Here is a 26,452-nt window from a genome sequence, read left to right on the forward strand (position 1 = left end):
ATTTTACACTAACCACTCAAAATACCATCTCATACCGTGACTGGTGACAGTGATAAACCAGTAAGCTTGACCCTTAAGTGGTGACAGAAAGAGAAGCCTTCGGGACCTGCCTGAAGTTGTACAAGAAGAAATTCATTTTAGGAGGCACTTTAGGAATTTATATACTGTGGCAGCAGTGCACATCATCCTGCAACTTACAGTGGTTTGGGGTTTTTTTTCGGTTTTTTTTTTTTTGCTTGCTGTGGATCTGTGAGGAAGAAAGTTGGGCCAAAGCTCAGTGTAAGGGCTGCGCTACTTTCCAACTGTGCCAAAAATTGTTTTGAGAGATGCAGTCAGAAAAGCTTTAATCTTGAGCCTGGACTCAAGAGTATTTTTCCGTCTTAACTATTCAAACCGTGGTTCCAATTCTATTTAAGGCTTCAATTCCTCATTTCAAGGACTTCTCACATTACCAAGTTTTAGATGGTGTTTTGGTGCATGTTTAGAGATGCCACCTTCCAAATTTTTGTACTTAAGAAAGATTTAGCCAGCTTATGCTTTAGAGATAGACTTACTAATCCATCTTCAACTTCCAAGAAATTAATCTTGAACTTGAGGCAGGACCATATATCCCTAGGTACTACAGGTAACAACATTTAAGGCCCTCTACAAGACAGACAGTATCCATACAGTTACCAGTTCTACACAGCCAGAAAGTAGAAGCAGCCCAAGCATGACACAAGCCCACTCTTGCACAATTAGTTCAATAGAAAGTTGGCCAGAACTTGAATGGAGGAAGTATAGAGTAATGAGGTTAGGCAACAGAAAGCAGAGTTTTGTTGCTGTTCCAGGAGTGGCTTCTGCTCAAGACATTTTACAGTCTTTCCTCTATTAACTAACCCAGTTTACTGAATACTCCACTTAGATCACACATTAACAGCCATTTCCAGAACTAGTACCGAGTTTTGTAACTACTCCTCTAACGTTTGGCTGCTGGTTCTCTTCTCCTAACGAAGAGGTAATAAGGCTTCTCTGCATTTATAGAAATATACTGAAAGGTTCATAGCAGGTCACCTGGTTGCATACTCCTACTGCACACCAGGAAATCGGCAGTCCAATGCAGTCATGTTTCCATTAGAAAACCTCCAACTGACAGTTATTAATTGTCTTTATAAACACTCAGCATCTTGGCCTTCAGTAGCCTCCACTCAAGAATGCTCAAGTGAAACAATCAATTGCAAGGCAACCAAGTAGGATAGGACTGGCTGTACGGCACAGGAGCATTTGCAAGATAGTAGTTGCTGAAGTTTACATCACTAACGTAAGGTGCTGGCTGGTAGTAACAGGTAACATTAGTGGCATTAGGGATGATGTTTTGTTCTGCCAGTACTTTGAGTGCTAGCAGAGAAATCAAGTTGAGAGTCTGCCTTCGTTCATGTCCCATGAGACAGACTGTGCTCTCATTTACCACCCTGCGCAGAATCATGAGGTAGTCATATTTGCTCCTCTCTTCTTTGGAGAAGTGGTTCTGGAGGTAGGTCTCTAGTTTGCGCTGCTGATCCAGGATGTCTGGGAAGTCTATGAAGAATCGGGAGCACATGTAGCGCTCTAATGTTTTGATCTCATCCTTATCCATGGGCCTGAAGTCTCGTACTAAGAGGTTACTATATTTCAGAAGCCCACCACCTCGGATCTCTTCAGGATTTTTGGTAGCTATCAGCTTGTTCTGGAGGTGATCAAAAGCTGCTTCAAAGTCTCCATACATACTCTCCCCGATCACCGTTGGATGGAAGTGCTCTGACATGGGGGTTTCCGAGTAGTCATAGTAAAAGAGCAGCGAGTCCAGTATGATTTGGAAGGAGTCCACACTGAACTCAAACTGTCGTCGTATACAGTCTACAAACTTCAGCTCCACGTTCCTGCCATGTTTGTTGGAAAGTGATATCAAGCTCCAACGGTCAGACTCTGTATACACTTTGACTAGCTTCTGGATGTAGGCTTCCTTCAGTGTTACTGGACTGATTTTTAGCTTGCTTACTCCTTCTGGCAAGAAATTCAAGAGGGATCGCAACACCACATCTCGAACTAACTGAAACTCTGCCTCACTTGGAAGAGAAACTTGAAAAATGAGATCCAGGTCTTTGCATCCCAACCCATTATCCTTGACCAGGACATGACCAGCTGCAGAGCCATTCAGACGAACATCGTGTACCACAATGCCTGCTTCACTCAACCTACTCCGAACAGTCTGAACAATGTCCTTCAGAGTTATCTTCAGCGTTGGGAAGTTACCTCGTCCATGGATCGGAACCACCTCTGTAAGAACCTCATGCAGACGGCTGACCTGCTCCCAGTTCAGTACACTGCATGACATGCAGTCTGTGTTACTTCCTTTGCCTGCCATCTTAGGGTTTTTTTCTTCTCCAAAGAAACTGTAGGGAGGTGGAATAAGAAAAAAAAAAAAAGACAAGTCAGACTTTTACACTTCCTAGATATATCCTATGCTCTGCTTTCCTGTCTACATGTAGAGATGCAAACTAGAATGAAATAATTCTATGTACTAATGATTATCAGCAAGCCTTTCACCTGAAGTGATACTCAACTTCTCTATTGGTGCAGGCAAAAAATTTAGTTGTCATTGTAGCTTTTTTGGTGAGGCAGTGTTAACTACTTCAGCAAAGCAGTTTGCGTCAAAGCAAAACTATCAACGAGGATAACACATAAGCTTTGCCTAAGTTTAAGATCATCTGCAGCACCAGCTGAAGCCAGCAAGAGCCATAACTGCAAAGCACTTCTGAAAGTCAAGCTTTGAAACTTGCTTCATTACACATAAAGCTCAAACTGCTCTCTCCAACTAACACAGCAATGGAAGACACTCAGGTGTTAGTTTCAGGGCTTAGACATCCAGTCCACTGAAAGCACTTTAATTACACCAGAGATACAAGATTTCTTCCTTTTTATAGAAGTTTTTCCTTTTTCAACCATCCAGCATCTACCACTCATGGGATAAAAGCCAAGTACACCTTGCTCCTGCAAAAAGTGACAGCACTTCAGCATCCTGGACAGAATTTCAGCTGCAAAGTTAGATAACAACCGTTCAATTTGCACTCATCTTTGTAAGCAACTCTTTACCCTTCTTCAGATACATTGCATAAAAAAATACCTTTTTGGAAATATTCACACTTGTCCCAACCTTTTGCTCATTTGTGAAGGTCAAACAAGCTTGTAAGAGCTGGCATATATTCAGATGATGTATATCACATTAGTGTTACTCTAAGACGAAGGACTTGAGAACCTCACTGACTGGACTTGGTCACAGCCTCATGTGAACTTTTGTACTTTTTAAGGAGTCTTGTCACAGTCGACCAGATCATTCTCTTGTGCTTAAGTCACTTGTGTTTTGAAGTATGTAGATACTTACATATGTTCTACAGTCACACAACTCCAACTGGTATTAATACACTTTTCTCTTTTTAAGTGTTCCAGGTTTCTATTGTGGCCAGGTGCTTCCTGACAGCTACAGTCTAATTGAGGCCTCACCTTCTTCTGCCCCAAGTACTTGTGAAGACTGCAGCTGCCAAGGTCAGACTAGTCAGACTTAAGGCAGTTAACTCTTGCCTACCAGGAATTTAAAACCCAACTATACAGTTTCCTAACATGCATCAACATAGTGCACAGAACACTTTTTAAGCAAGATTCAAAGAGCAGCTATTATCATTTCATGCCTGTCCTCTTCCAGCTTTTGGTTTTTGAACAGCTCATTTGACCTGTCACCTCCTCCACAGGATGGAGTCAAATCCTAGATAAAATATACAGTAAGGTAAAAATGCTCCTGAGGAATCAGTTTCTGCCCTTCAGCATGAGCTGCTGCATTACAAGCTCTGCTGCTGTGAGTCACATCAGCTTCAGCAGGCACGAAACAAACCCGTGATTCGTAAAATGGTTAGCCCAGGACAAATCAAGGGGTTCTTCAAACTCAATCCTTAAGGCTGCAATGCAGCATAAACCTGGAGACATCAAGCCTGCCAGCAGTTACCCTCAGGCACTTCAAACACATTCAAGTACATTTTCACCTTAAAACCACTATATTTTCATTAAATCCTTCAGATCTGCTAAAGATCCACTAAAGAACACAAGAGTCTTCCATAACTTCTAGCCTAAGCTGCAAGTGCTTTCCGCTACTGCCTCTGAAAGCATTCCCTCTCCTCCTTCCCATCTGCAGCCTTCTCAGCAGCCAAGACAACACACGCAGCCCACCCAGTGACCAGAAAGGACTCTGAGCAGTGCTTCCCACCCCACCGTACACACTTGGTTCTGTTTGGTGATCCTCACCTAGGAGGATAATGCGCACTGCTGCTGGTGTTGGGGGGGAAGATGAAGTATTTCACTTCCAGTTCAGTAGAGAGTTTAATTGTCAGGCTGTCAACCTATGAAGCCTCCTACACCAAACACACTCACGTGTTTGCCTACTCTGCAAGATTTATGTTAGCGACAACAGGATCTTAGTGACTTTAGCGTACTTGGGACACGAGCAGTTCGCATGCCTCTTGTTTCACCGCCAACGTGTTCTACCACAAGAAGGTCCGATACCTGACGATGCTCATTCACTGGGAAGAAAACAACTCTGAAGATGACAGGCACTACCTATTTTTAACACCCAGCGTAAAGAGTACTGTAGCTTCACTTGGATGCAAATCTCAAATCAGAGGCAGAAGGAGCAAGGACAACGTGCCTTCACCTCTGTCACGACGAAGTACATTACTCCGCAGCAGGAGATTTCCCTAGAAGACATACAGTTTGACACAACACCCAAAAAAATTTAGAGGGCCGTACCTGCAGCAAGCAGTACCCCTGTGACACTAGGGTGCTACAAGTCCCCTTCCAAGCCGAGCGGCACTGCAGGCGGGGAGGCTCACCTTCCTTTACCGGGCGCTTTCCCTCCAGAGGGGAGCTGAGCGCTCTCGGCGGCACCGCAAGGGGCAATTCACGCGGCGCACCGCAGGCTCCGCTCCGCCCACGCAGGACCCGCGCTCACCTGGGGCACGCGGAGCTTGCCGTCAAGCCGTTTCAAACAACGGCAGCAACAACAACAACGAAAAATAAGCGTTACCAAGCGCTTGCCTCGAGGAGATGCCTCATGGAAGCGACCCCGCCCGCCGCGCCGGCTCTGCCCCGGAGCGGAGCCGGGAGCCGAAACCCGAGCCATCCTCGCCGCCATCCTCCCCCTCCCTCCCCCGCCGCTCACCGGTCAGCTCAGCCGCGCCGCGCAACCCCGAGCAACCGCGCCAGCCTCGCGCGCACGCCTCCCCCCCACCCTCCGCGCCCGCCCTTTATCGCCGCGCCGCCGGCCCGCCCCGCCCCCCTCCGCCGTGAGGTAACCGGCGGGCGGGGCGCGAGGCGGCGGCGGCAAGTAACGGCCGCCTCCGTAACGGCAGCCCCCGTAACGGCCGCTGCTGCGGGGCTCCCCCCCTCACGCACACCCCCCTCCCGCCCCAGCCTTCCCGCCGCGGGGGAGCGGGGGCGGGTTTGGCCGCCGTTCGGGTCCGCCGGGCGCTCGGCCCGGGAGCCCGGCGGGGATCGGGGGGGTAGGGGGGAAAGAGGACGGGGGTGTCCGCCCCGCGCCCACGAAGGCCAGCGATCGCTCTCCGCTCCCCCCTCACTCCCGTCCGGTTTCAGCCGGGAGAGAGTTAATTTTCTTCCTCGTAGCTGGTATGGTGCTATTAGTTGCCGACTGGGCTTAAACCACGACACCCCCCCATAGACGTACAACTGGAAGGGAAAGCAATAGCCTAAACATTTCAAGGGAATAAGGGAATAATAAGGGAAGTGGACTAGAACGAAAAGCAGGCTGAAATACAACACGGCTTTCCTGAAAGGTACCTTGTCTCAGGCAGAATAACTGTCAGCATATAGCTAAAATTTCCAGGTTTCTCTGAAGAGGTTGCTACGGTGCGGCATCGGGAACAGCCGAACTAGGAGTTCATCCAAAAACTGCAAGGATGCGCTCGCAAGGACACGGCAAAAGCGTTGAAACGGCGTGCTACTGAGAACCACAGCTGATGGGCCGTGGGAGGCCCTGGAGGCATGGAGGAGGGCAGAACTATTAGACAGGAAGCAATAACTTGGAGATACAGAGTAATAAAAATCGGCTGGTGTCTAATAGTACACGGCGCAAGATCGTGCACTGCGGGGATAAAAGCTACAATTTCTCCTGTAAACTCTCAGTGTTTCAGCAAAAAAGGAGAGAAGGGACCTGGGGTGTTTGCCTTTTGTAGGATAATCAGGACTCAATAGGGGCGGGGGGAAAGCAAAACTTAACCTAGGACAGGCTGGTTGACGTGTTTCTAGTAGAGCTAAAAAAGTATTTACAAAGTATTGGGGAAAAAACCCAACACATCTGTTACCCTGTTTGGTCATACACAGTCAAGAAAGATGAATTAAAACCTGCGCACACACGCAGAAGAGCTGACCTTGTAAGAGGAAACTGAAAAGCTCCTCTGCTGAGCAAACACAGACAGGCTTGCCTTCTTTCACCACAAAGCCAAATCTAAGCAGCAATATGGGTGGGTGGCTTGCTTTATGTATTTATTTTTCTCTGATAGCACACCATTGGGACAAATAACAGGAAACAAAAAGAGCTGTTTAAATTAAAGAATAATATTGACACAAGAATTAGGTTCAAGACAAGTTACCATCTTTTTGCCTGATGAGATAATCACAAATTCAGAGCATCGCAGGAGGGAGGGAGGGAATAAAACGAACTCATTTTGAGACAGAGCTAGAAAAGAAAATACATAATATGATTGCCTGTGGTGGTACAGAGTTGGACGTGAGGATCCAGATCTCTCTCTCAACATTTTTTTTCCTGTGTTTCTAAAACAAGAAAGAGAAATAGGGAACTCAAAAAAAAAAGTAGTAGCAGAAATGACGGAGGCATAACCACCAGTAAGGAAATATCTCACTTGGAGGTTAAAATAGTGAGTGGTCTTCCCTCTTCAGAATATTTCTTCAGCAATATTTTTGCCTGAAATATTACTGGTTTATGGCAGTAACTGATAATTTTGGACAGTATATTTTCTGTTGCCCCATGGGCAAACAGCAATTAAATTACATGTTGAAAACTGTTTTCTGTTTGCAGTATTCATTAGATACCAGTAAAGGCAAAGGTAAATGGCAGCACATGCTGCTATTACAGATGTCAAGGTATTAATAAAAGGTTCGCACTTTACATTATTTGTTTACAAATTCTTGTTTCACAAAAACGTTTGTAAAAAAAAAAGGCATCTCAACTCTGTCTTAAAGACTGGGTACCTGAGGTGTTTTCTGCCTCCTCTGATTTGCAGACCTTGAGTATTTGTCAGTGGAAGCGCAGCACTGTCTGCCATGAATTTAAACCTCCTGACAATACACTTGTTCTTTTTAATCGCTTTTCATTCGTCCCGCAGAAGGGGTCCATGGGATGGGATTTTGAAGCGCCATTTAAAGACTGCTGGACCAGACTCCTAGGTAGGTTGCAGGAATAATGAGGAATGCGTCTTTGAGTAATGAATGTCTAGGAGAATGAGCCCATTTACCCCTGATGAGAACCAGCCTTCTGCTATCCATCTGCCTGTGTCTGTGCGGTGGATTACTGTGCCATGAGGATGGAAAACGTGGAAGCACACAGCCCGCTGGCAAGATGGGAGATTAAAAACCATGGGTTACTGCTCAGGTGCTGTGGCTGCCGAGGTGGCTCTGATGCGGGCCCAGACCCCGCTGCAGGGTACAGTCTTAATGTTTAATGTTCATTTAGGACTGACTTTCCCACTGTCAGCTGTAACTCCAAGTCCAGGGAGAAGTAACAGATGATCCCAATCTTTGCAAGCCATCCTTTCTCCGAGAGCGACCAGGATACAGACAAACTCCTGCCGAGAGGCAGTGAGTGGCAGCACCTGCAGTTCCCCTCTGCCCTTGGACAACCACCATCTTGCCCTTCTGCACAGCCGCTCCATCCCTCATCTCTGCCCGTGTCCCCAGCACCTCCTCCCTGCTACAGTCCCCCCTCTCCTGTCCGGTGGTGTTCTCCCCTTCAGGATACACCCCACGAGACCTGTTTCAAAGGGTTTTCAAAAGAGAAGATGGGGAAAGAAGAAGGACCAAATGGCTGCTGGTACGGCAGCGTGACAGCGGGAAAAAAGGTCTGGGAGCTGCCAAAACAGAGGCAAGTATGGAGTTTTATGAACACAGTGCAACTTGTTCATTTTAATCCAGTAAATAGGGCAGCAAATTTGGCAGAAGAAACGCACTTAAAAACTTGTAAGTCAGCTCAGTGACCTGGCACTGTCAGATTAGTTTCCTTACGTGATGTATTGCTGAACGTAATGTGTCATTATAAATCTTGGTTGCTACAGCTGTTAAAGCCATAAAGTGAAGCAGAGTTATTAATATGCGGTAGTAGTAGCTGTCATGCTCCATTCTGTAATTGAGCATCAAACCTGCAGTTGGGAAACTCTTCTTTTTTGTCTGACACATGGAGTAACTGCATGTCTGCAGATGCCAAGAGCGTGGAGACAGGTAGGAGCATCCCACCCACGTGGGGTTATGGTGAAATCCTCCTGCAGAGTATCAGGAGTGAGCCCCTTTCTCTGTTGCTGCCTGCCTTTACAAGCCTTTGAGGTTTCCTGCGGGGAGATGCGGCAATCCTTCCTCCCGATACATGGATAACAGTAGACGCGTGAAGTCCAGTATAGACACGCAGAGTGTACTAATGGAGGGAACAGCAGTCCTTCAAAAATCTGAGGCTAAATTTGGCACTAGAAGCATAGCGACAGCTGGGAAGTTCCTGCTCCAAGGGATGATATGTTACCATGTGGGGCTTCCCAGCTCCCACCAAGTTCTGAGCTCAGCAAAAGCCAAGAGACGCTCCTTCTCCAAGGGGCACGAAATGCCACCAGGCCCCTTCACCAGAAGGACCCATGCCATGTGGGAGCTCTGAGCTCCTGCTGCGTTTAGACGCAAGGAGGACGCAGAACCCCAGAGTTGCTGTCTCTCACAAATGTCGTTTTGAAGATGTCCCCACCTGTTAGCCCTTCCACTGCTTTGCTGCGTGCCACCTCTGGCAATTCGGGCTGTGGGCTGTGGACTCTTCTTCTCATGAACCCTCTGCTGTATACGCCCCAAACTGCTTAAAAGCCTGAACCAACAGAGCCACTCGAATGTATGACAAAGTACACAGGCCAAATTCTTCCAGTAAGGAAGAGGCGGTTACGCCTCTGCCCGGGCCCCTGGTACTTTTGCTTTTGCAGCAGGAGACTCAGTTTTGCAGATCCGGTTGTGTTGTGAGGCTCCAGAGCAGGCAGCCCAGGGAAGCCCGGCATTTTCTTTTCCCTTACGAAGTAGCAGGGTAGACACATGCTGAGATGGAATTTACTCGCTGGAGCGAGTGGGCAGCGGTCCGTCATCTGACTTGTTTTTTCCTTCCACCTGAGCTTGCCCCAACTGCTTAATTAGTCACAGGGTTTCCTGGAACCCAGGGGAGAACGAACCGTCAAAAATTTCAGTGGTGCAGGAGAAGACAAAGGCTGAAGTGGGGAGGCGGAGGTGGGGGGAGAACAAGGGTTTGCAAATCAGACTGAAAAAAATATTTACTCTATTTTGGGAGTCATGAGCAAACTCAGGACACATTGCCTCAGGCTGCAGGTGGCAAACACAGCAAAGAGGGGTACAGAGAAACAGCGAGGTTGTTTAGGGAGCGCAGCCTCGGTTGTGCGAAGCTCTTACGTGCTGAGCTGCCCGCGTGCTCTGCCCCGTGCATTTTGTACTTTCCCCCACTACAGGTTTTCACTTTGAAATCACATCTTTTTCACATTCCATTGTCATCCATGGCCCCAGGAGCCGTTGCGGAGGGGTGTAGTGGTCATACCACAACTAGACCGACCCCTGGGAGTCTGCATCTGCGAGCCCCACCTCTCGACTCTGCCACTGTTTTTAGTTGCAGACGGTACTGTTTGCCCCTGCAAATTCACAGATTTGAAGGCAAACAGAGATGATTAACCACCTCTTAGAACTCATATAATCCCTGGATAATACAATCCCGCTATAAAACTCATAGCCCCTTCAATAACTTGCACTTGCCTGCAGACTTGCTTCACATTGCTCAAGAGATGGATGTTTCCCCATGGCAGTTGGCTGCAATTGTTAACTGCTTTCATGACTAAAGGTCCATATACAGTTTGCTCTGGTTTTAATTTCCACCTGTCTTTCTTTTCAGTATGTTTTTTTGCTTTGCTAGATTATAGGGGCTTTTATTGAAAAATTGTCTGCAAACTTTCAATAGGCCCTTTATTTCTAACTGGTGGCAATGGCAACTGGAAAGGAGGTTTTGCACAAGTAACACAGTATTGTAGCTTAAAATAATTTAAATGAGAGTTGTCAGAGCCTCCCCATCCTCAGATACATAGTCACACCCTTTGCTTAGGGTCAGGTTTATGCAATTTAAAACTCATCCATCCAAAGAGGGGATTTGCCTTTGGCTGGAGCAGCTTGCCAGCCGGGCCACCACACAGTCACACTAGGACAAGCACGGGAGGCAAGGCAGGGTGACAGCAAACTTTAAGCTGCGGTGGACTGGCACTGTCAGAAGCCTTGGGGCCCATCTCAACTACAAAGAGCCGTCTCGGTCTGCTCGGTGGGCCACCAGCACCACATAGAAACTCTACAGCTCTGGAAGCTGCTGTCCCACTGGTCCATCTCCCAGCGAGGCTGACCACTGGTGCGTGCTCCCTGCTGGCACTGGTGAGTGAGTCCTTGAAGAGCCTCCTCAGCAGGATCTCTGCGGTGGCCCATCCCTTCTGCAGCGTGACAGCGGCTCCCTGGTACCCCAGCTCCATCCGCCTCTCCTGTGGGGAGGGAATAACAATCTCCCTTTGCACCAGGTTTCAGTCTCACCCTGGTAGGTCTGAGGCAACTGCTGGTCTCACCTCCTCTGTGGCCAGCCGGCATCCTGCAAGGATGCAAGAGGCCCTTGCAGACAGTTTTTGCAACACTTTTACCTGCAGCTCTCTCGTACAGAGCTGCGCTAGAACAATACTCCCAGTGACAGATAATTAGGGCTTTCAGGCTCTCTTATCTCATCAGGGGAGGGAGGGTAAGGTTACATGTCCCACATGAGGAGATAGCTTTACCATAGCTCTTTCTAATGAAAGCTGACATTTTACCTCTGCTCTGAAACTTGCAAGTCTGGCCTGTGCTGGGTAAAACTTGCAGCTGCATGGTGGAGATAGATCCCTTTGGACAAAAAGGCTCCGGGAGGAAGTGAAACGCTGGGGTCTTTGGAGACAAGAAGGAGAAGCTAGGGCTGGTGATGCGTTGGGTGGTAGTGTTTTGCACAGGCATTCAGCTAAGAGCTAAGGGAGAGTATCCTTACCTATGGGAGGAAAAGTGAGTGCTCTTGTCTTCTTTCAACACAGAACAGACCTGAACCTTATGATGGGCAGAAAAAAAGTGGTGGCACCAAGATTTCTGCATTGCCCCATAGTCTTGAGTGGTGTCACATGTAACAATCAAGGAATCAAGGAAGATTACCAGAAGATATGACGCCTCTTGTCTACACTGCATCGGATTTCAGTGCTGAATGCAAATCATGGCTCAGCTAGCAGTAAGAGATCAGAATAAAAATCTGGATTTAGTTACAATTCCCGTTTTGCAGTTCAAATTCTACTCATTGCATGAGAGCTACTATAAAACAGAGGAGTGGGGCCGTTTTCAAGCTGGGCCAGACATTTGATTTTCAGTGGCAAGAGCCTATTCAGACGTTTCAAACGAAGCCAGTAAGGAATTATTTGGTCTGGCTTCCAGTTTAGGTTGCAATGGGAAGTGTAACTGGTTCATAACATGCGTAACAAAAAAGGTTCACAGGGATGGAAAACCTGTGACTTTAAAAAGGTGCTTGCAGTTTGAGTCCTAAATGAGAAGCCTCAATCTAGAGCTAAGGCTAACTGCTGTCAGCTTTATTCTGCGTGCCGACTGCACTCCCACTGTGTAAGATTAATTTTTAAAAAAATGGGATTTAATAGCAACATATTGGGAGATTCTTTAATGATATGTATTTGTTTTCTGAGCGTTCATAAGCAGATGGGACAGGGAGGTGGGACATCCCTCGATTTTAAAAAGGACGAGGTGAGATAGACACCTGTGGACTTGGGGAGGAGAGAATTGCACCGGTACTCACAGATGTGTGAGGATTATTACGGAAATTATTACTTAAATACTGGCCGGGGCCGCGGAGGCCGGGCCCAGCGGCGACAACACGGTCGCCGCCGTCTCCATGGCAACGCCCTTCCCGTGGGGCACCTCGGCAGCCGCGCGAGGGCGCGGCCAGGCGCCATGTTGGGAGTGGCGGCCGCAGCCCCGGCCCCGCCATCTTGGGGGCGGCGCCCTGCCTAGCCGTGGCGAGCCCGCCGCCATGTCGGTGCCTACGGTTTGCCGTGGCGGCGGGATGGTCCCGGTGCTGCCGGGGCTCTACGTGGGCGGCGCGGAGTCGTGCTCGTCTCCGGAGTCTCTGGCGGCGGCGGGGGTGGTGGCGGTGCTGACGGTGGACGCGGAGGAGCCGCCGGCGGTGCCGGGGGTGCGGGCCATGCACGTCCGGGCGCGGGACGAGCCCGGCGCCGACCTACTGAGCCGCCTGGACGACTGCGCCGCCTTCATCGGCGCGGCGCGGGCGGGCGGCGGCGCCGCCCTCGTCCGCTGGTGAGGGCCGGGGCGGCGGGGGGCCGGCCGCCCTCCTCGGGCGGCCTTCCTTACGGCCGTCCTGCCCTGTTCTTGCCTTGCAGCCAGGCCGGGGTGAGCCGCAGCGTGGCCGTGGTGACCGCCTACCTCATGAAGACTGAGGGACTCGGCTGGGAGGAGGCCTACGCCGCCGTCAGGGCCGCCAAACCCGACGCCGAGTGGGTCCCCGTCCCCCGCCCGCCGTCCCCGGCTCCCCGCCCGCCCGGCGCTCCCTCACCCCGCTCTCCTCTCGCCCCCGCCGCAGGGTGAACCCGGGTTTCCAGGGGCAGCTGAAGCTCTACGAGGCCATGGGCTGCGCCGTGGACAGCAGCAGCGCACTCTACAAGCGGTACCGGCTGCAGATGCTCACGGAGAGGTACCCCGGTGAGTGGCGGGGGCGGCGGCGGGGCCCATCTCGTCCGCGGACATCGGCCTTGAGCTGGGGCGGGTACTTGGAGTGGAGCATGGGGGAGGCTCCCGTGGAGGCTGGTCCCAGGTGGGACCAGTCCATCCTGAAATGATGGAACTTTATACTGACCCCTCTGCAGAACTTCAAGACCTGCCCCGAGAAGTCTTTGCTGTTGATCCAACCAGTCTATGTCAAACTCCAAACACAGAGGTTCTCTACAGGTGCAGGAAATGCAGGTACTGAACCTTTTTTACATCCCCATTAAATGTCATTTTGAAATTGACTCAAGAGGAAAATAGCCTGTGTAAATCAATGGGCATGTTATTATTGTCAGGACAGGGATGAGCTCTTCCCTAAGTTTCCATACAGTGTATGCCACAGAAAATTAGCCAAATGAAAATATCTTATGAAATACAAAACTTTTGTTCCTTGAAGCTGTGCAGCACTTGTGCAGCCTCACCTGCCGTGTTCTATAGGCAGGTCTAGTTCCACTTGGCTCTGTGAAGTTGCTTGCTCTGAAACCATAACTTCTAGTTTGTCTTTGACAATCAGTTTCTCTGGAATAAACGTGTAGATTTTGGGGTTTACTGCATTTTAACTACCTTTTATGGATTGCTTAAAGTGAAATTTAATAATCCTGCTATTTCCTAGGTGTAGGTTTCTTCAAGTACATGAGTGTACGTTTAAAGTTTTAGTAGGCAGGAGTTGTGTAAAAACAGATCTATATAAAAGACAGCATACAGCTGTGGGGCAGAGCCCAAAACTACACAAATCACCAGATTTGTTAAGAAGCAACCCTGAACGGAGTCAGTGCCTGCTGACCTCCTAGACTAAATTAAAAAAATATAGGATTTGTAATCCTGCTTAATTACTTACTGTCAAGAGCTCCATGTTTTCTATCGTCTGTAGCTTTCCCCAGTAAAAACCCACCTATTTTACTTCTTTTTCCCCCTCTGTTGTGGAGGGCAGGCGCGCTCTGTTCCGTAGTTCCAGCATTTTGTCCCATGCGGAAGGAAGCGGACCAACAGCCTTTGCCCACAAGAGGATAACGGACTCCGCTCAGCTTTGCAGCAATGGCCGTGAAAAGTGTACCTCTTACTTCACTGAGCCCGTGCAGTGGATGGAGCCAGCGTTACTTGGAGTAATGGATGGACAGGTGAAGGGGAGCATGCGCCTTATTTTTCGGATGTTCTGCCATTTTTTTGCAAAGGCAGAACAAACTGTTCTGTTCCCTGATGTGAAAGTCCCCACACAGGACCTAGGTCTCCCAGCCTTTCTTGTGTGAATTTTGCAGCATATGAACAGATTTCTAAATGTTAAATATCCTTTCAGAAGGAAACGAGCTGGTCTTGTTGGACTGAGCACACTAAACAGAGTGTTGGACAAGGTTTATCTGCTGTTAGTTTTTATTATGAGAAAGAGTTTGTGCAACTTAGAAAACCTGTTGTGGTCTCAGGCTGACTGAGGCTTTCTGGGGTCTAGGAGGCTGGAAAAATGGTCCTGGAACCACACTGGGTTCGAGCAGCTGCATTTCCACTCCCTCCCTTCTGCCAGCACAGTTGCCTGCTACACCCCAGGGCATGGCAAACACCAGCCATGCCAGTTTAGCTTTTTTGCCTGTTTTTCAGCCCATTTACCTCTTGTGAAGTGTTACAAGGAAAGGAGCTGGCTCAGTGCAGGTTGTCACAATTTTGTGTATCACAGAAGTAAATTTTAAGTAGAAGTACCTCTGCATGTGCCTGAGAGCGGGTCATGTGTTTTTCTTGCAGCTTCTGTGTCCCAAATGCACGTCGAAGCTGGGCTCCTTCCGCTGGCGGGGTGAGCAGTGTTCCTGTGGCCGGTGGGTGACACCTGCCTTCCAGATTCACAAAAGTCGAGTGGATGAAGTGCAGACACTGCCAGTTGGTAACCTGCAAGCTGCTAAAACCTGAACTCATCCCTTCCCTTGATGAATTTCTTAATGTCCACAGAGAACTGCTGGATAGTCTGTGGTTGCCAGGAGTGAGCTTGTGACTTCCATCCCTTTGTAATGCAGTGGAATTACTTGAACATCTGCTCTATTTAAGCTTTCTGTGTCTCCAATATATATAAACAGCAAACACTTCCTTCAAAGAGGTGTTCTACACTGGTCAAGTATGTACAAAAATTCCTGAATGTGAGGTTTTTACTATATTCTCACTTGATCTGTTGCTATTTCCAGAAGGTCTCAAGATTCCTTATTTAAAATAATTGCTAACGTGTTACTTTCAGGCTGTGGCCAGCAGTGCTGCTTATCTTCCGATCCAGAAGTTCAAATCAGTTTGTCTGAAACACGCAGCTGAGACTTTAGAAGGTATATTCCACAACATAAGGTACGCGGTAGGGAGATATTTTAAGGCTTAACAGAGTGCCATAAAAAAGTACAGTTAAAATTGTCGTGTTAGCATGCATGGCAGCTACTAGGAGTGAAAGGCAAGTTCACACTTATACTTGTATTACAATAAAAGTAGTCCTAAAAATCTCTACACAGAGAATATTTACTGCACTATAATTCTTCCTTTCATGTAATATCTGAGGAGATGATGCAAGCTGTACTGGAGTGGGAGAACTGAGGTAAAATGTCCCTGCCACGTTGCTGCTTACACGTTTAAAGAGATCCCTAAAACAAAGTAAGATTTTTAAGGAAGCACAGCATGCTCTGTACACCACTGTGGCACAGGTTTGGGTTGACAGAAGAAAACAGGACAGAAAGACCTAATTTAAATCCATTTTATTCTCATTGACTTCAACTTTTTTATTTTTTTTTCCCCCAGCAACATACATTATGAAATATACAAGATAAAGTAGGTGGTGGGGTTCTGCCCATGTTGTCATTCCTCCCACAGCTGTGGAGGGAAGACTTGCAGGACACTGAACATCAGAATCTCAACACTGAAAACAGACACAAAACAAAAAAAGACAAAAATATATATGAAACTGTTTGAACTGGTCACACTTCAGGGCCAGGTACAGCACAATAAATATTAGAACTGCATTATCTTAGACATCTTCTGTAAAGTTTATAACATCCTCTATTTAAAGAGATAAGAACATCTGGTTTCTAGCATGAAATGCTACATAGTACAGTGGTGAAGGGTACGAACGATGAGGAATCCAGCAAGGGCTTGGACAGTGACTACTCATTCACACATGCTCATTGGTAAAATAAGCAGCATACACTGAAAGTTTAGTGAGCTGTAAACTTAACCATTCACTACCAGAGTATCAGCTGTAGTAGTAGTTCCTCGCAGGAGAACCAAAAATAGTTAATCCCTCTAAGTTTCAGCCGGGCTCTCCCTGACAAACAGCAAGTTGATACCACAATGGAAGTGGCAGCATTTGGTCCGTAGCACGAGCTCCCTTTGCATCACTACTGTTCAAAGCTGGCAGCCGGTGGGAATACTGCAGTGCAGAATTCACACTTACATAGCCACGCCACTACCACGTGTAGGTGTCACCTACAACGGTTACTGTTTCACGACCGTAACAGAGCAGTAGATGGCAGCTGGAACCCAGCTGGGCGCAGAGTGCTGCACGACAGCGCAGCGCTGGATGCCGCCTGACACAAGCGAGAGGCAGAGACCAGAGAGGGTGCCAGCATTTTTCCCTCTCCTCACTCTGCAGCAACGGTACGAGTGCTGGGCTCTTGGAGTTTGACAGAAAGGCTGCTCTGTGCTCATTCTTCATCTCATACTAGTTTTGCCAATAAATGAGCCCGAGAGCAGTTCGGCTGCTTGACAGAGTGCTTCCAGAGCACAGAGCCCAAGACCAGAGTCACTGGTTTCTCTTGCATTGTAATCAACAAGGCAGAAGTAAATACATTTTGTACTTGTTAACCTCCCCCCCCGTTCATCCCCTGCCCCCAGAAGTGTAGCATCGTACGTTCCTCCTACACGAGAACTGGGGACCTTCTGTGCCCTTGCCAAACAGGGCGCCTGGGCACAGGTGGAAGAGGAAGGTTAAGCACACGCTTTCCTTTCCTTAGCGTGACCTGGGCGTTGTGCTGGGAGGCAACCTGCACTGGCAGACAGAGCACCACCAAGGAAGGACTGTACTCCTGGTCCACACACGTGGCATCACTGTAACTTGCTATGCGTGTCCTGCAGTACACAGCAGCAGTCACAAGCTTCACAAACTAAAGCAGCTGAGTGGTGTGAAATTTTATGGGGTGAGTGGGAGGCAAGAAGGTAAAATTCTGCTGGAAGCTGAGCACCTATGGCTTTGATTTGAGCTGATGCTGAGTCCAACAGTCCTATCTGTATTAAGTAGGAAAATAAAATTCTATTTCTCCAGTGTACAAAAGTATACTGGCTACTTGTACATGCTCATCTTCTAGTTAGTCCCTTCTTGGAGAGATCCAGAACTACCACATTTCAATGCCAACAGACTCAGCTGAGGGTTGCAGAAGGGACAGAACACTGAAGAATTTTTGGTTGTATCAACACGTCATCAGAATATGGTCAAAAATTCTGCTCGAGAATAGGGAGTTCTACATCATGATAGTCACTTAGCAAAGTGCCAGATGTAAATGCCCTTACCACTGCCAGCTCAGAATGTACCGTGTGACTGCACTAAGATCTACACCTCCTCTGCCGGTACAGCTCAACTGGTTACCACTCAAGGTGAAAGATCGGTTACCAAGAGAGCTGGGAGAGGCGAGGTGAAATTTTTCCCACCCTAGAAGTGTACAACAGCATTTCCTCACTCAGCCAGACCCATTCACACATCACTCACCATTTCAGACACACAAAGCAATGCCAAAACACAAACCAAGAGGAATGTTTTGTAAGGACACTCTCTGAGTATGAACAGGGAAAACATAGGGCTATTTATCAACTCAAGTACTGTTGCATCGTTCTTGTAAGGTAGGGAAGCAGAGGAGTTGAGATGAGGAATTGAGAGGACAAACTGAAGCGGTCACAGAGGTCGAGTCTAGTCTTCCAGACTGCGAAATGCGTTCTGCATGTCCTCAAACAGCTGAGCGTAGTCCGCCTTGATTTTTGTTTCACCATCTTTGACAGGGTCCTGAAAGATAACACGGCACATGAACAGATCCGTCAGGAAAAGCCTCGGGTACTTAAGACAACCCTGCTTTGCCAGTGCTGTAATTTCTCGACCTCAGGATTAACATTTGCTAACTGCAGAGCAGGCATTATAGCTCCATCTCTACCTCCTGCCCGTCTCAGCAACAGCCACAAGGTTTAAATCTCATCCTCCTTCCATGTTCAGTGAGCAGGCAGAATGGATACTGGACAGAGAATTTTATTTTGTGAGCAGTGGTTACTTTATTGAAAAGCAACTGATTTGGAGAGGATTCAATAATACTGAGGGTCTTAGTTAATGCTGTGTGACTCATGAGCTGCAGCAATTAATACCGGCTCCTATCCCCAAACCAAACAGAGTAAGCATCTTTGTGACTCAGAAATGCTCTGCTGTACTTTTTGGGGTGCATCCCCTGTAAGTGCAGAAGCTCCTTTGCCATCACTCAGGGGTTGCTTGGTTCCAATTAAAATCTTATTGTGTAATTATAACAACCTCAGAAACATCTTGGTACACCTTCGTTTTCTCAGAATACTTTTCATGAAAGACAAGGGCAAAAAATCTAACAATCAGCTTTGCTCCGAGGCTGCAAGGCCTTCCCTGCAAGAAGCATTAACTGCCAGACTGTGAAATCTGTTCAACATCTTTACCGTTCCTCTTCCAGCGCTACGCTCCTCTGGGTCAGTGCAGCTCTTGGGAAACACAGAGGACTTACATGCACGGATGCGATGCGCTGCTTCTTCATTGTCCCTCCAAAGTACACAACCCGCAGGATGCAGGACATTTAAATTCTCATGCCTTTTAGACTGTTACCCAGGAAATAAAATTTTCCTTTCATAACTATTACTATATTAAAGGGCCGGCTCCACTTAACATGTATTCGCCCTCTGGATTCCCATTTTCAGCCATGCTGTCCACCACTCTGCTGTACGCCAAATGTCTTCTGGTGGCCAGGCTTTGTAAAAAGTGTATTACTCCCACTACCTCCATATAACCAGCTCTCAAAGAAGCTCATGTCCCCAAGTGTATCTTGTTATGTTCTTGGTGCTTTGAGAATATATACCAGGGATCCGCTTACTACAGAAACAAGCCAATACCCTGCAGGAATAGAATACCTTGGCACACCAGAACACTTAATTTTAAACGTAATTTTATCTTATGGCACTTGTTCTTAAAAGATTTGCAATATTGGCTTATAAGAGTTGTAACAGAATAAGCATCATATTTCACAGAGAATATTCCTTAGCTACTTTTAACATCAGTCAGCACCACACGTTACTGTCCTACCAGTAACTACTACACCAGCATGCTCCAGGTGAGTTTTAGGAAAGCTGTACTCTAAAAAGATGGCTACTGAAGTTACCCAGAGGAGATGATCTGAGCCACTTGTTTTCGCTTCAGCCCATGTTGGAAGTTACTCTTCCCTTTCTCTATTCCTAGTTACCTGCCTTAAGCCCTGAAGCCAAACGCAGGGGACATCACGTATTACTGCAAGAGACTAGCATTTCTTTCATTAACTTCTATTTAAAATAGCTTGATCAACATTTCTATCATTCACTTTTTAGCACACTCCTGGATTTAAACTTTAGGCTGCTTTTATCTGCTAATAGTCTCCTTAGAACATGTTATAATTTTTTACAGAATTTTATCACAAAACCCCCAAAACAAACAGGAAGGGTGCTTGTACTATTACCATGAATTTATGTAACATAAAAGAGACTGTTGAAGGTGGGGTTGCCAAGGCTCTGCAGCCAGCATCACCTGACTAGATTTCTGTACTGACCATTCCTGTGCTCACAAACTAAAACCAGTTCTTAAGTGTATTCAACATGATTGCAAAAGGTCTCTGTTTGTAGACCCTTATCTAAGGCAACTGATGACCACCTTTGCGTAATAGCCTTTCAGAGGCACTGGAAGCTCACAAAAAGCAATGCAACCCAGTTCCTTACAAACATACCTTGAATTTCATGGAGGTAAGTCTGTAGAGGATTTCGCTCATGTTCTCTCGGATGATGGACCACGTGATCTTATTGTCACTCTGGGCTGTGGTTTCTACAGCACGGCGTGCCATGTCATAAAATGCAATCATATTGGAAAGCATTCCCACTGTTTTATAGAAAGGGCAGAACCTGATGGAACAGAAAAGAATCTGTCAGGCATCTTGGAACAGTTAACAGGACAAGCCTTTGCTCCTGCCTTCACAACAACTGAATTCTCACCTGAAAGAAAGAGCACTAGCCTGCTTTACTCCAGGTATTTTTGATACATACTGTCAAAGGAAGAGACTGCCTCTAATAGGTCCCACATTTTTAAATAGGTGAATCATAGGCTAAGACAATCATCCTGAAGTGAGGTTTCTGAAGCAGCACCCAAATGCTGGACAAAACAGGAGACAACAGGAGCCATCGCTGTACAAGTCTCACATTTCAATCTGCACCGATACTAACGAGAAAAGGAGAACATCATAGCAGCCAACGGAATTCCTCCTTCCTGTTTTGTCCATCACGGGAGCAGGCTTCCTCCAAGCAGCCTGGGATGACCTGACGGCTCTGCAAGTTTCTTTGCTCACAGGAAAGGGAGCATTTCTATGACAAGAGCACTCCACACACAAAAAACTCCATTTTTAATGGGTAGACGACTGCCATGGAGGGTACCTCATTATTATTCATACACTACCTCATGGGCTTCCCTATTGCATACAAACATACCTGCCCTAGTAACCTAATCAAAGGCACACATCATTACAGAATGATGTATGTCTAAATTTTTAGTGATGAAGTATTTCAAGACCTCCCGATCTACCTGGGCTGGGAAATGACATGAAGTACAAAAGGCCCCTTTGTCAGGCTGTTAAAACACACGGATAGCATGGAAAGAAGCAAAGCAGAGGGATAATAAGCATTGCACTAGGGAAAAGATCCAGTAATTTTTTTTTGATGGATCTAACTTACTCAAGAATTATGCAACAGTAACCAAAAGCAGATTCTAGCAGTCCCCCATGCATCGCTAGAATAAACAGGAAGGCTTTGGGTGTTGACTGTGAAAATAAAGCAGTCCTCTCCTCCTCAGGAGGACATGCTATTGCAGAAATATTGGCTAACTGAACAACAGATGAGTGCCTGAGAAACTCGAAGGGTGTGACTGCATTCGCAGAAGGTCTGCATCCCTTGGGTAAGAGACTAGTCGATGGTCTACCTAAGCACAGTTCTTCCATTTGTTTATGGTGCGTAAAATTAATTTCTGTACCGATCTGTTTCCAAACAAAGTAGCTGTCTAAATCTAGACTACACAAGACCAAGAGGGCAGAGTGGCCGGTCAGATCTCACCTGTCATAAGGTGTATAACCATTCTGTTGCAAGAAGTCATCTTTTATCAGCTTGGCAACCTCCAAGGTAATTTTATCTGTTTCTGCCAAGGAAGCCTAGAAAAGTAAGGTACACTGTTAGTTTCATACTCAAGTCCACGAGGACATGTCCTGGCCAAGAACAGTTATCTTTGAGTACCTGTTTTCTTCCCACTCTTTTAAGATGGCTTCCAGCAGAATTCTGTCTTTTGGGTATTTCTCACTCCCTGCTACAGAACAGCCTATTTAATTGATTACCAAATTAAGATGGGCCAAACAGTCAACAAGTCTACTTTAAGTCTATCTGATGATAAGCAACAGAAAGGAAGTTTCCTTTAAGATAATGGAAAAGCCACCAGACACACATGGCTCTGCTATGAGGTATGTTGAAACATCACCTTCCTACATGAAGAGGTAAATTCATTTTTACCTCCCTCAATCCTTATGTCCATGGAAGAAAAACTAGATCTCAGCATGCCAGATCAATAAGTAATCTTAAGGATTTGATACGAGCCTCCACAGCTACCAGTGGGCTTTTTCTGTCTGGCATTCAAGACAAGTAAAGGAGTTGATGACAATGCCTGTCATACTCTGCAGGACAGCCACAACCCTGCTGCACACTGCTGCTGTTGGTGCCACAGGTCACTCTACCTTCACTGTCCTTTCGCTAAAGGGAGCGGACTGAGTTTTAAGTACCCCAGCTTGCTTTCTAGACGGGAAGTTTGGATCTTCTTTCATGAGAAGACTGACAGAATTCAGAGCTAAAAAGAAAATGTATCTGGTTGTTTTTCCACAATTCCCCCTTTCTAAAGGTTTGTTGCAGTTATTAGCAAAGCCCAGACTGAAAGAAACTGTTAAAGATAACGTCTTTGAGAACAAGATCACCAGTTCCAGTATTTCTACCATGGGAATAACACCTGGCTTAATTAGTATTTAACAGCTATTCATTAATAATTTAATATTTAGCAAACATTAAAAATAATAATTGACAACAAGCACTGGCTTATCAATACCTCTTCCACACCAAGGAACTGATTCTACCTTGCTCTGTAAACTAGTCTTTCAGAGTATGTTTCTGTAAATAGAAAACTGCAGAAGACCCTAAGATCACATGTCCTTTTCTTTGAAGACACACGGAGAAAGGAGAGCTCTGCTAGGCAAGATCTGATAAACGGCCCCTTCTCAGTTGGGCTAGAACATCAGTGAACAGGGAGAGCACCAGGACCAAACTTCCTCCAAATAACTGTAGTTAATACATGTTACCACACACTACCACCACCTTGTAAATGCCCATCTGAACATCACGGGATTATGTTACTGTCAGTTATGTGTTAGGCACCTGTCAATTATCATATTTACAGTGCTAAGCTGAAACACAGGGTTTTCACTGGGTCCCTTTTGAGAGCTCTCAAGGGAAATTTTCCTGTCCAAGTTCAGCTTTCTCTCCAAAACAGTGAAGTGAATGAAGGAAATTAAAGAATGCCTGTAAAATGGAGCCATATGTCATGTCATGGGTTTCCACAGAGAAACTAAGTAATCACCAGTTTTTAGAAAAAGCAGACATTACTTCTGTTTCTACAGGCCTGCTTGTAAATGCCAACACCTCTGTTCTGCTGCTGGCAACATGGCTTCTAATAAATTGTAACCCTTCAGATCGTTCCAATAAATTCTAACCCTTCAACAGCAAAGATCAGTCTGCACCATTCATCTTACACAGATTACTTCCAATGGAGTACTATTGTAGGTTGCAACAAAAGGCATTTCAGCAGGACTAGAACACTGAAGCAACTGAAGTTTCTCAACTCCAGCATTAGATGCCGTGCAATCTAACCTACATGAGAAAAGTAGCATCAAGCCAAGGTTTATCAAATCTGAAAAAGCATTTGTCATTAGAAGTCAAACAACATGTAAGAAAGTTGGAATAAAGCACAGTTAGAGGCAAGAGAGTCTTGACGTCTCCCAGTGACCATTAGCCTTTTTTGCACAATGCAGTGTCCATCAAGTCTGGTCTAAGACATGGTCAAAAGCCTGCACTGGTAGTAAAGAAATGGAGGATGGATCATTGACGCCACATTTCCTCACAGCTGGTTACTCACCTTCCCCACAAGCTGCACAATCTCTGCAAGGTCCTCTTCCTCCTGTAGGATCTCTTTGGCCTTTGTCCTGAGAGGGACAAACTCTGGAAAATGCTTGTCATAGTACTCGTCCAGGGCACGCGTGTATTTGCTGTAACTGATCAGCCAGTTGACAGAGGGGAAGTGCTTGCGTTGTGCCAACTTCTTATCCAGGCCCCAGAAAACCTGTCAGAAGCCAGAAAGATCAACGAGTGTTCCAAATCAAAAGTGAACCAAAATAATTGAAGGCAATTTAAAAAAAAAAAAAATACAGAAAGCAAGTCTAAGCAAATGCAGCATGGCAAAGGTTATCACAAATCTTCAGAGGAAAGCCTGAGACAGAAAGCCTTCCTTATGCTAATCTAACTAAAGCAGTGACTTTCAAATACACTTCTCAACAAATGATGCATCTTTTAAGCTGAGTTCAGACTTATTCAGCTTGATACTCCTCATGAGGGAGAAGTCAGCTGTAAAAAAGGCAATGTCAATACTGGAGTCTAATTAAGTGGAGCCCTATTAGATATAACTCCTTTTCCCAAAACAGGGCTGGGCAATCAGTTGCAAGACATTCTTCTCCCAGTCAGCTGCTCAGAGGACTTTTTTGCGGTTTCAATGCATCTGTTAAGAGTGGTTCAACTTTCCATCTTGGCTGAGAGCAGCCACATTTGAAGTGCAGTTTAAAGGGCAGCGATCAGGAAGCACACTAATATTCCTGAGCAGTCAACACTGGAAGGAATTGCTACCTTTGCTCCCTCTTCCAAAGGGATCTCAAACATGTCAGTTCAGAGACCATCTCATAAGGTCGCCTTTTACACTGTTGGAACACTTTCCAAAGCACCCTACAAAGATGCCTGTGTCAAATCAAAGCTCTCACACCCCAGCCACTGCCACAAATGCACTGAAGCACAATCATTTTCAGTCTAACAAAGTGGACAGAAGAGCTGGAACGTCATGGGACGTACCTGAACAATGCCCAGCGTAGCAGATGTGACAGGATCAGAGAAGTCACCACCTGGGGGAGAAACACTGAGCAGGAAGAGATAAGGAAAAGTTATCAGAATCGCTTTCCCAGTTTGAACTGGAGTACCGAATGTATGACTGCACAGCTCCGTGATCACAGAAACCAGAAAAGTCAACACAATTTCAAGTAACAGATTGCAAGCTTCTACTGCAGAAGGTGTTTGATGCATACCCACACAGGTGTAATATCAAGCATACCATGAAATACAGTTATATCAGTGACTGATTGACAGTATCAAGGTATGATTTCAGTCACTTTAGCTCCAGGTAGTAACTCTGGCTTGGATTATCAGACCTATCTCAACTGGAACAGATTCAGCAAGTGTGCTGATAGGACACCATGAAACACAGTGCACTGATTATTTTATAGAAAACAATATCCCAATTTGAAATTACTTCAGATGTTCACCTATACGATAACCACTTCAACTTCATTGGCCTTGACACCCTAATACATGCCTTCCAAGAGGTAAAAAAATAATCTTCCAACCTCAAAAGCACAATGCATTTGTATAAGCATGTTGTGGACAGCAGAACTGGACTCTAGGTGTTCTTGCAGAAGCAAGAGGATCTCCTGAAAATGCGTCAGGAGAAAATTCACTTTGCCCACAGTATGATACACAAATCAACGTAGCCTAGAAGAATGTCTGGGGACCACGTGCTTTTCACAGCCCATCACAACTTGAGATATGCTTCTCCATGTAATTCTACTGTAAGCAAGAGAATCACGATTCATTATGCCCCCAAGGTGCACACACTGCTGCTCTAATACCCCTTCTTTCCTGCTCTGAGCATGGTTTGACACACTTATCAGTGATTGCTGCAAGTGACTGTGATTCCACACCTCACAGAACTACCTGTCCACATTCATTCTTTCTGCTACACAATTTAGCAGTAGTTCTGGGTGAAAAGAGACTAAATATCTACCTACTCATTCATCACATATTTTTAGTTCTGCAGCTGCACAGAGCAACAAGACTTTCTTTTTGTCTGAAAAATAGGTACTCTGACATACAAAAACACAGAGGAAGAACTGCAGCCAGTGCAAAGCAAAGAAACGCAACACTCACGCTCCAACAATGCTGACGCTGCCTTCCCTTTCAGGATTTCCCAGACACTTCACCCTGCCAGCTCGCTCATAGAAAGAGGCTAGACGGGCACCAAGGTAGGCTGGATAACCACTGTCTGTGAACACCAACACACAGACATTGAGTCAAAGGCTCTGAGTTTAAAGGATGCATTTACAAGACTAGACTGAGAAAGACTACTCACCAGCTGGCATTTCAGCCAGTCGCCCTGAAATTTCTCTGAGGGCCTCAGCCCATCGGGAAGTAGAGTCTGCCATCATACTGACATGGTAGCCCATGTCCCGGAAATACTCAGACAGGGTGATTCCTAGAACAAAGACAACAGTGTGCTGCAGGATACAGTTCAGAAAGGAATTCTATGCTTGTATGTTGTCACTAAGATGCAAATAAGCCAAATTATTTAAGTTTACATTTTGATGGAAATAGACACTGGAAGTTATTCTTTCTTCCTACTAGACCATCTCCTTGCTGTCTTTTTTTTATTTATTTCTTCTCACTCTCCCCATCTTTGCTTATGAACCCCTCTGGCTCATCTTACATTCCTGTGTATTTCTTTGAAGAGACATGGCAACATCACTGATGCTACTCTTTGCCTCACTGAAACCATGAACAAAGCCTCTTCTTAATGTAAAATGTCTCCTTCCCTTTCAAACTACCAGAATACAACAGTGAGAAGAGGTCATGTTTTGTCTTAATT

At 46.3% G+C, this 26,452-nt stretch overlaps 3 protein-coding genes across 4 annotated transcripts in view; 1 reads left to right on the top strand and 2 right to left on the bottom strand.

Moving 5' to 3' along the window:
- Window positions 1-1,210: 1,210 nt before the first annotated feature.
- TENT5C (terminal nucleotidyltransferase 5C) lies at window positions 1,211-5,185 on the bottom strand. The gene is made up of 2 exons (XM_075720033.1): window positions 5,121-5,185; window positions 1,211-2,345 (listed from the first exon to the last, which is right to left on the bottom strand). Exons 1-2 carry the CDS (start codon window positions 5,183-5,185, stop codon window positions 1,211-1,213), a joined length of 1,200 nt encoding a protein of 399 aa, XP_075576148.1.
- Window positions 5,186-12,421: 7,236 nt separating this feature from the next.
- On the top strand, window positions 12,422-15,649 carry DUSP12 (dual specificity phosphatase 12). Its single transcript, XM_075721386.1, has 6 exons — window positions 12,422-12,705; window positions 12,789-12,902; window positions 12,989-13,107; window positions 13,272-13,368; window positions 14,102-14,288; window positions 14,902-15,649. Exons 1-6 carry the CDS (start codon window positions 12,422-12,424, stop codon window positions 15,061-15,063), a joined length of 963 nt encoding a protein of 320 aa, XP_075577501.1. The 3' UTR covers window positions 15,064-15,649.
- Window positions 15,650-15,871: 222 nt separating this feature from the next.
- Window positions 15,872-26,452, bottom strand: part of ATP6V1A (ATPase H+ transporting V1 subunit A) — a 31,507-nt gene continuing 20,926 nt past the window's right edge. For both annotated transcript variants that reach the window (XM_075715147.1, XM_075715155.1), the window contains exons 9-15: window positions 25,940-26,062; window positions 25,738-25,852; window positions 24,610-24,673; window positions 23,630-23,833; window positions 21,517-21,611; window positions 20,148-20,319; window positions 15,872-18,175 (exon numbers count right to left, since the gene is read on the bottom strand). In XM_075715147.1, coding sequence (XP_075571262.1) covers window positions 18,083-18,175; window positions 20,148-20,319; window positions 21,517-21,611; window positions 23,630-23,833; window positions 24,610-24,673; window positions 25,738-25,852; window positions 25,940-26,062 — 866 coding nt within the window. In that variant the 3' untranslated portion in view covers window positions 15,872-18,082. The remainder of the gene's footprint in view (window positions 18,176-20,147; window positions 20,320-21,516; window positions 21,612-23,629; window positions 23,834-24,609; window positions 24,674-25,737; window positions 25,853-25,939; window positions 26,063-26,452) is intronic.

This window comes from Pelecanus crispus, chromosome 1, assembly GCF_030463565.1.
Source record: "Pelecanus crispus isolate bPelCri1 chromosome 1, bPelCri1.pri, whole genome shotgun sequence".
Taxonomy (NCBI): domain Eukaryota; kingdom Metazoa; phylum Chordata; class Aves; order Pelecaniformes; family Pelecanidae; genus Pelecanus; species Pelecanus crispus.

Coding starts and splice junctions, on each gene's coding strand:
- TENT5C (XM_075720033.1), bottom strand. CDS start 5,185: ATGGCTCGGGTTTCGGCTCCCGGCTCCGCTCCGGGGCAGAGCCGGCGC. Junction 2,346..5,120: donor CGCGGCGGGCGGGGTCGCTT/CCATGAGGCATC, acceptor CTGCATGTCATG/CAGTGTACTGAACTGGGAGC.
- DUSP12 (XM_075721386.1), top strand. CDS start 12,422: ATGTCGGTGCCTACGGTTTGCCGTGGCGGCGGGATGGTCCCGGTGCTG. Junction 12,903..12,988: donor GCCGCCAAACCCGACGCCGA/GTGGGTCCCCGT, acceptor CCCCCGCCGCAG/GGTGAACCCGGGTTTCCAGG. Junction 13,108..13,271: donor GCTCACGGAGAGGTACCCCG/GTGAGTGGCGGG, acceptor ACCCCTCTGCAG/AACTTCAAGACCTGCCCCGA.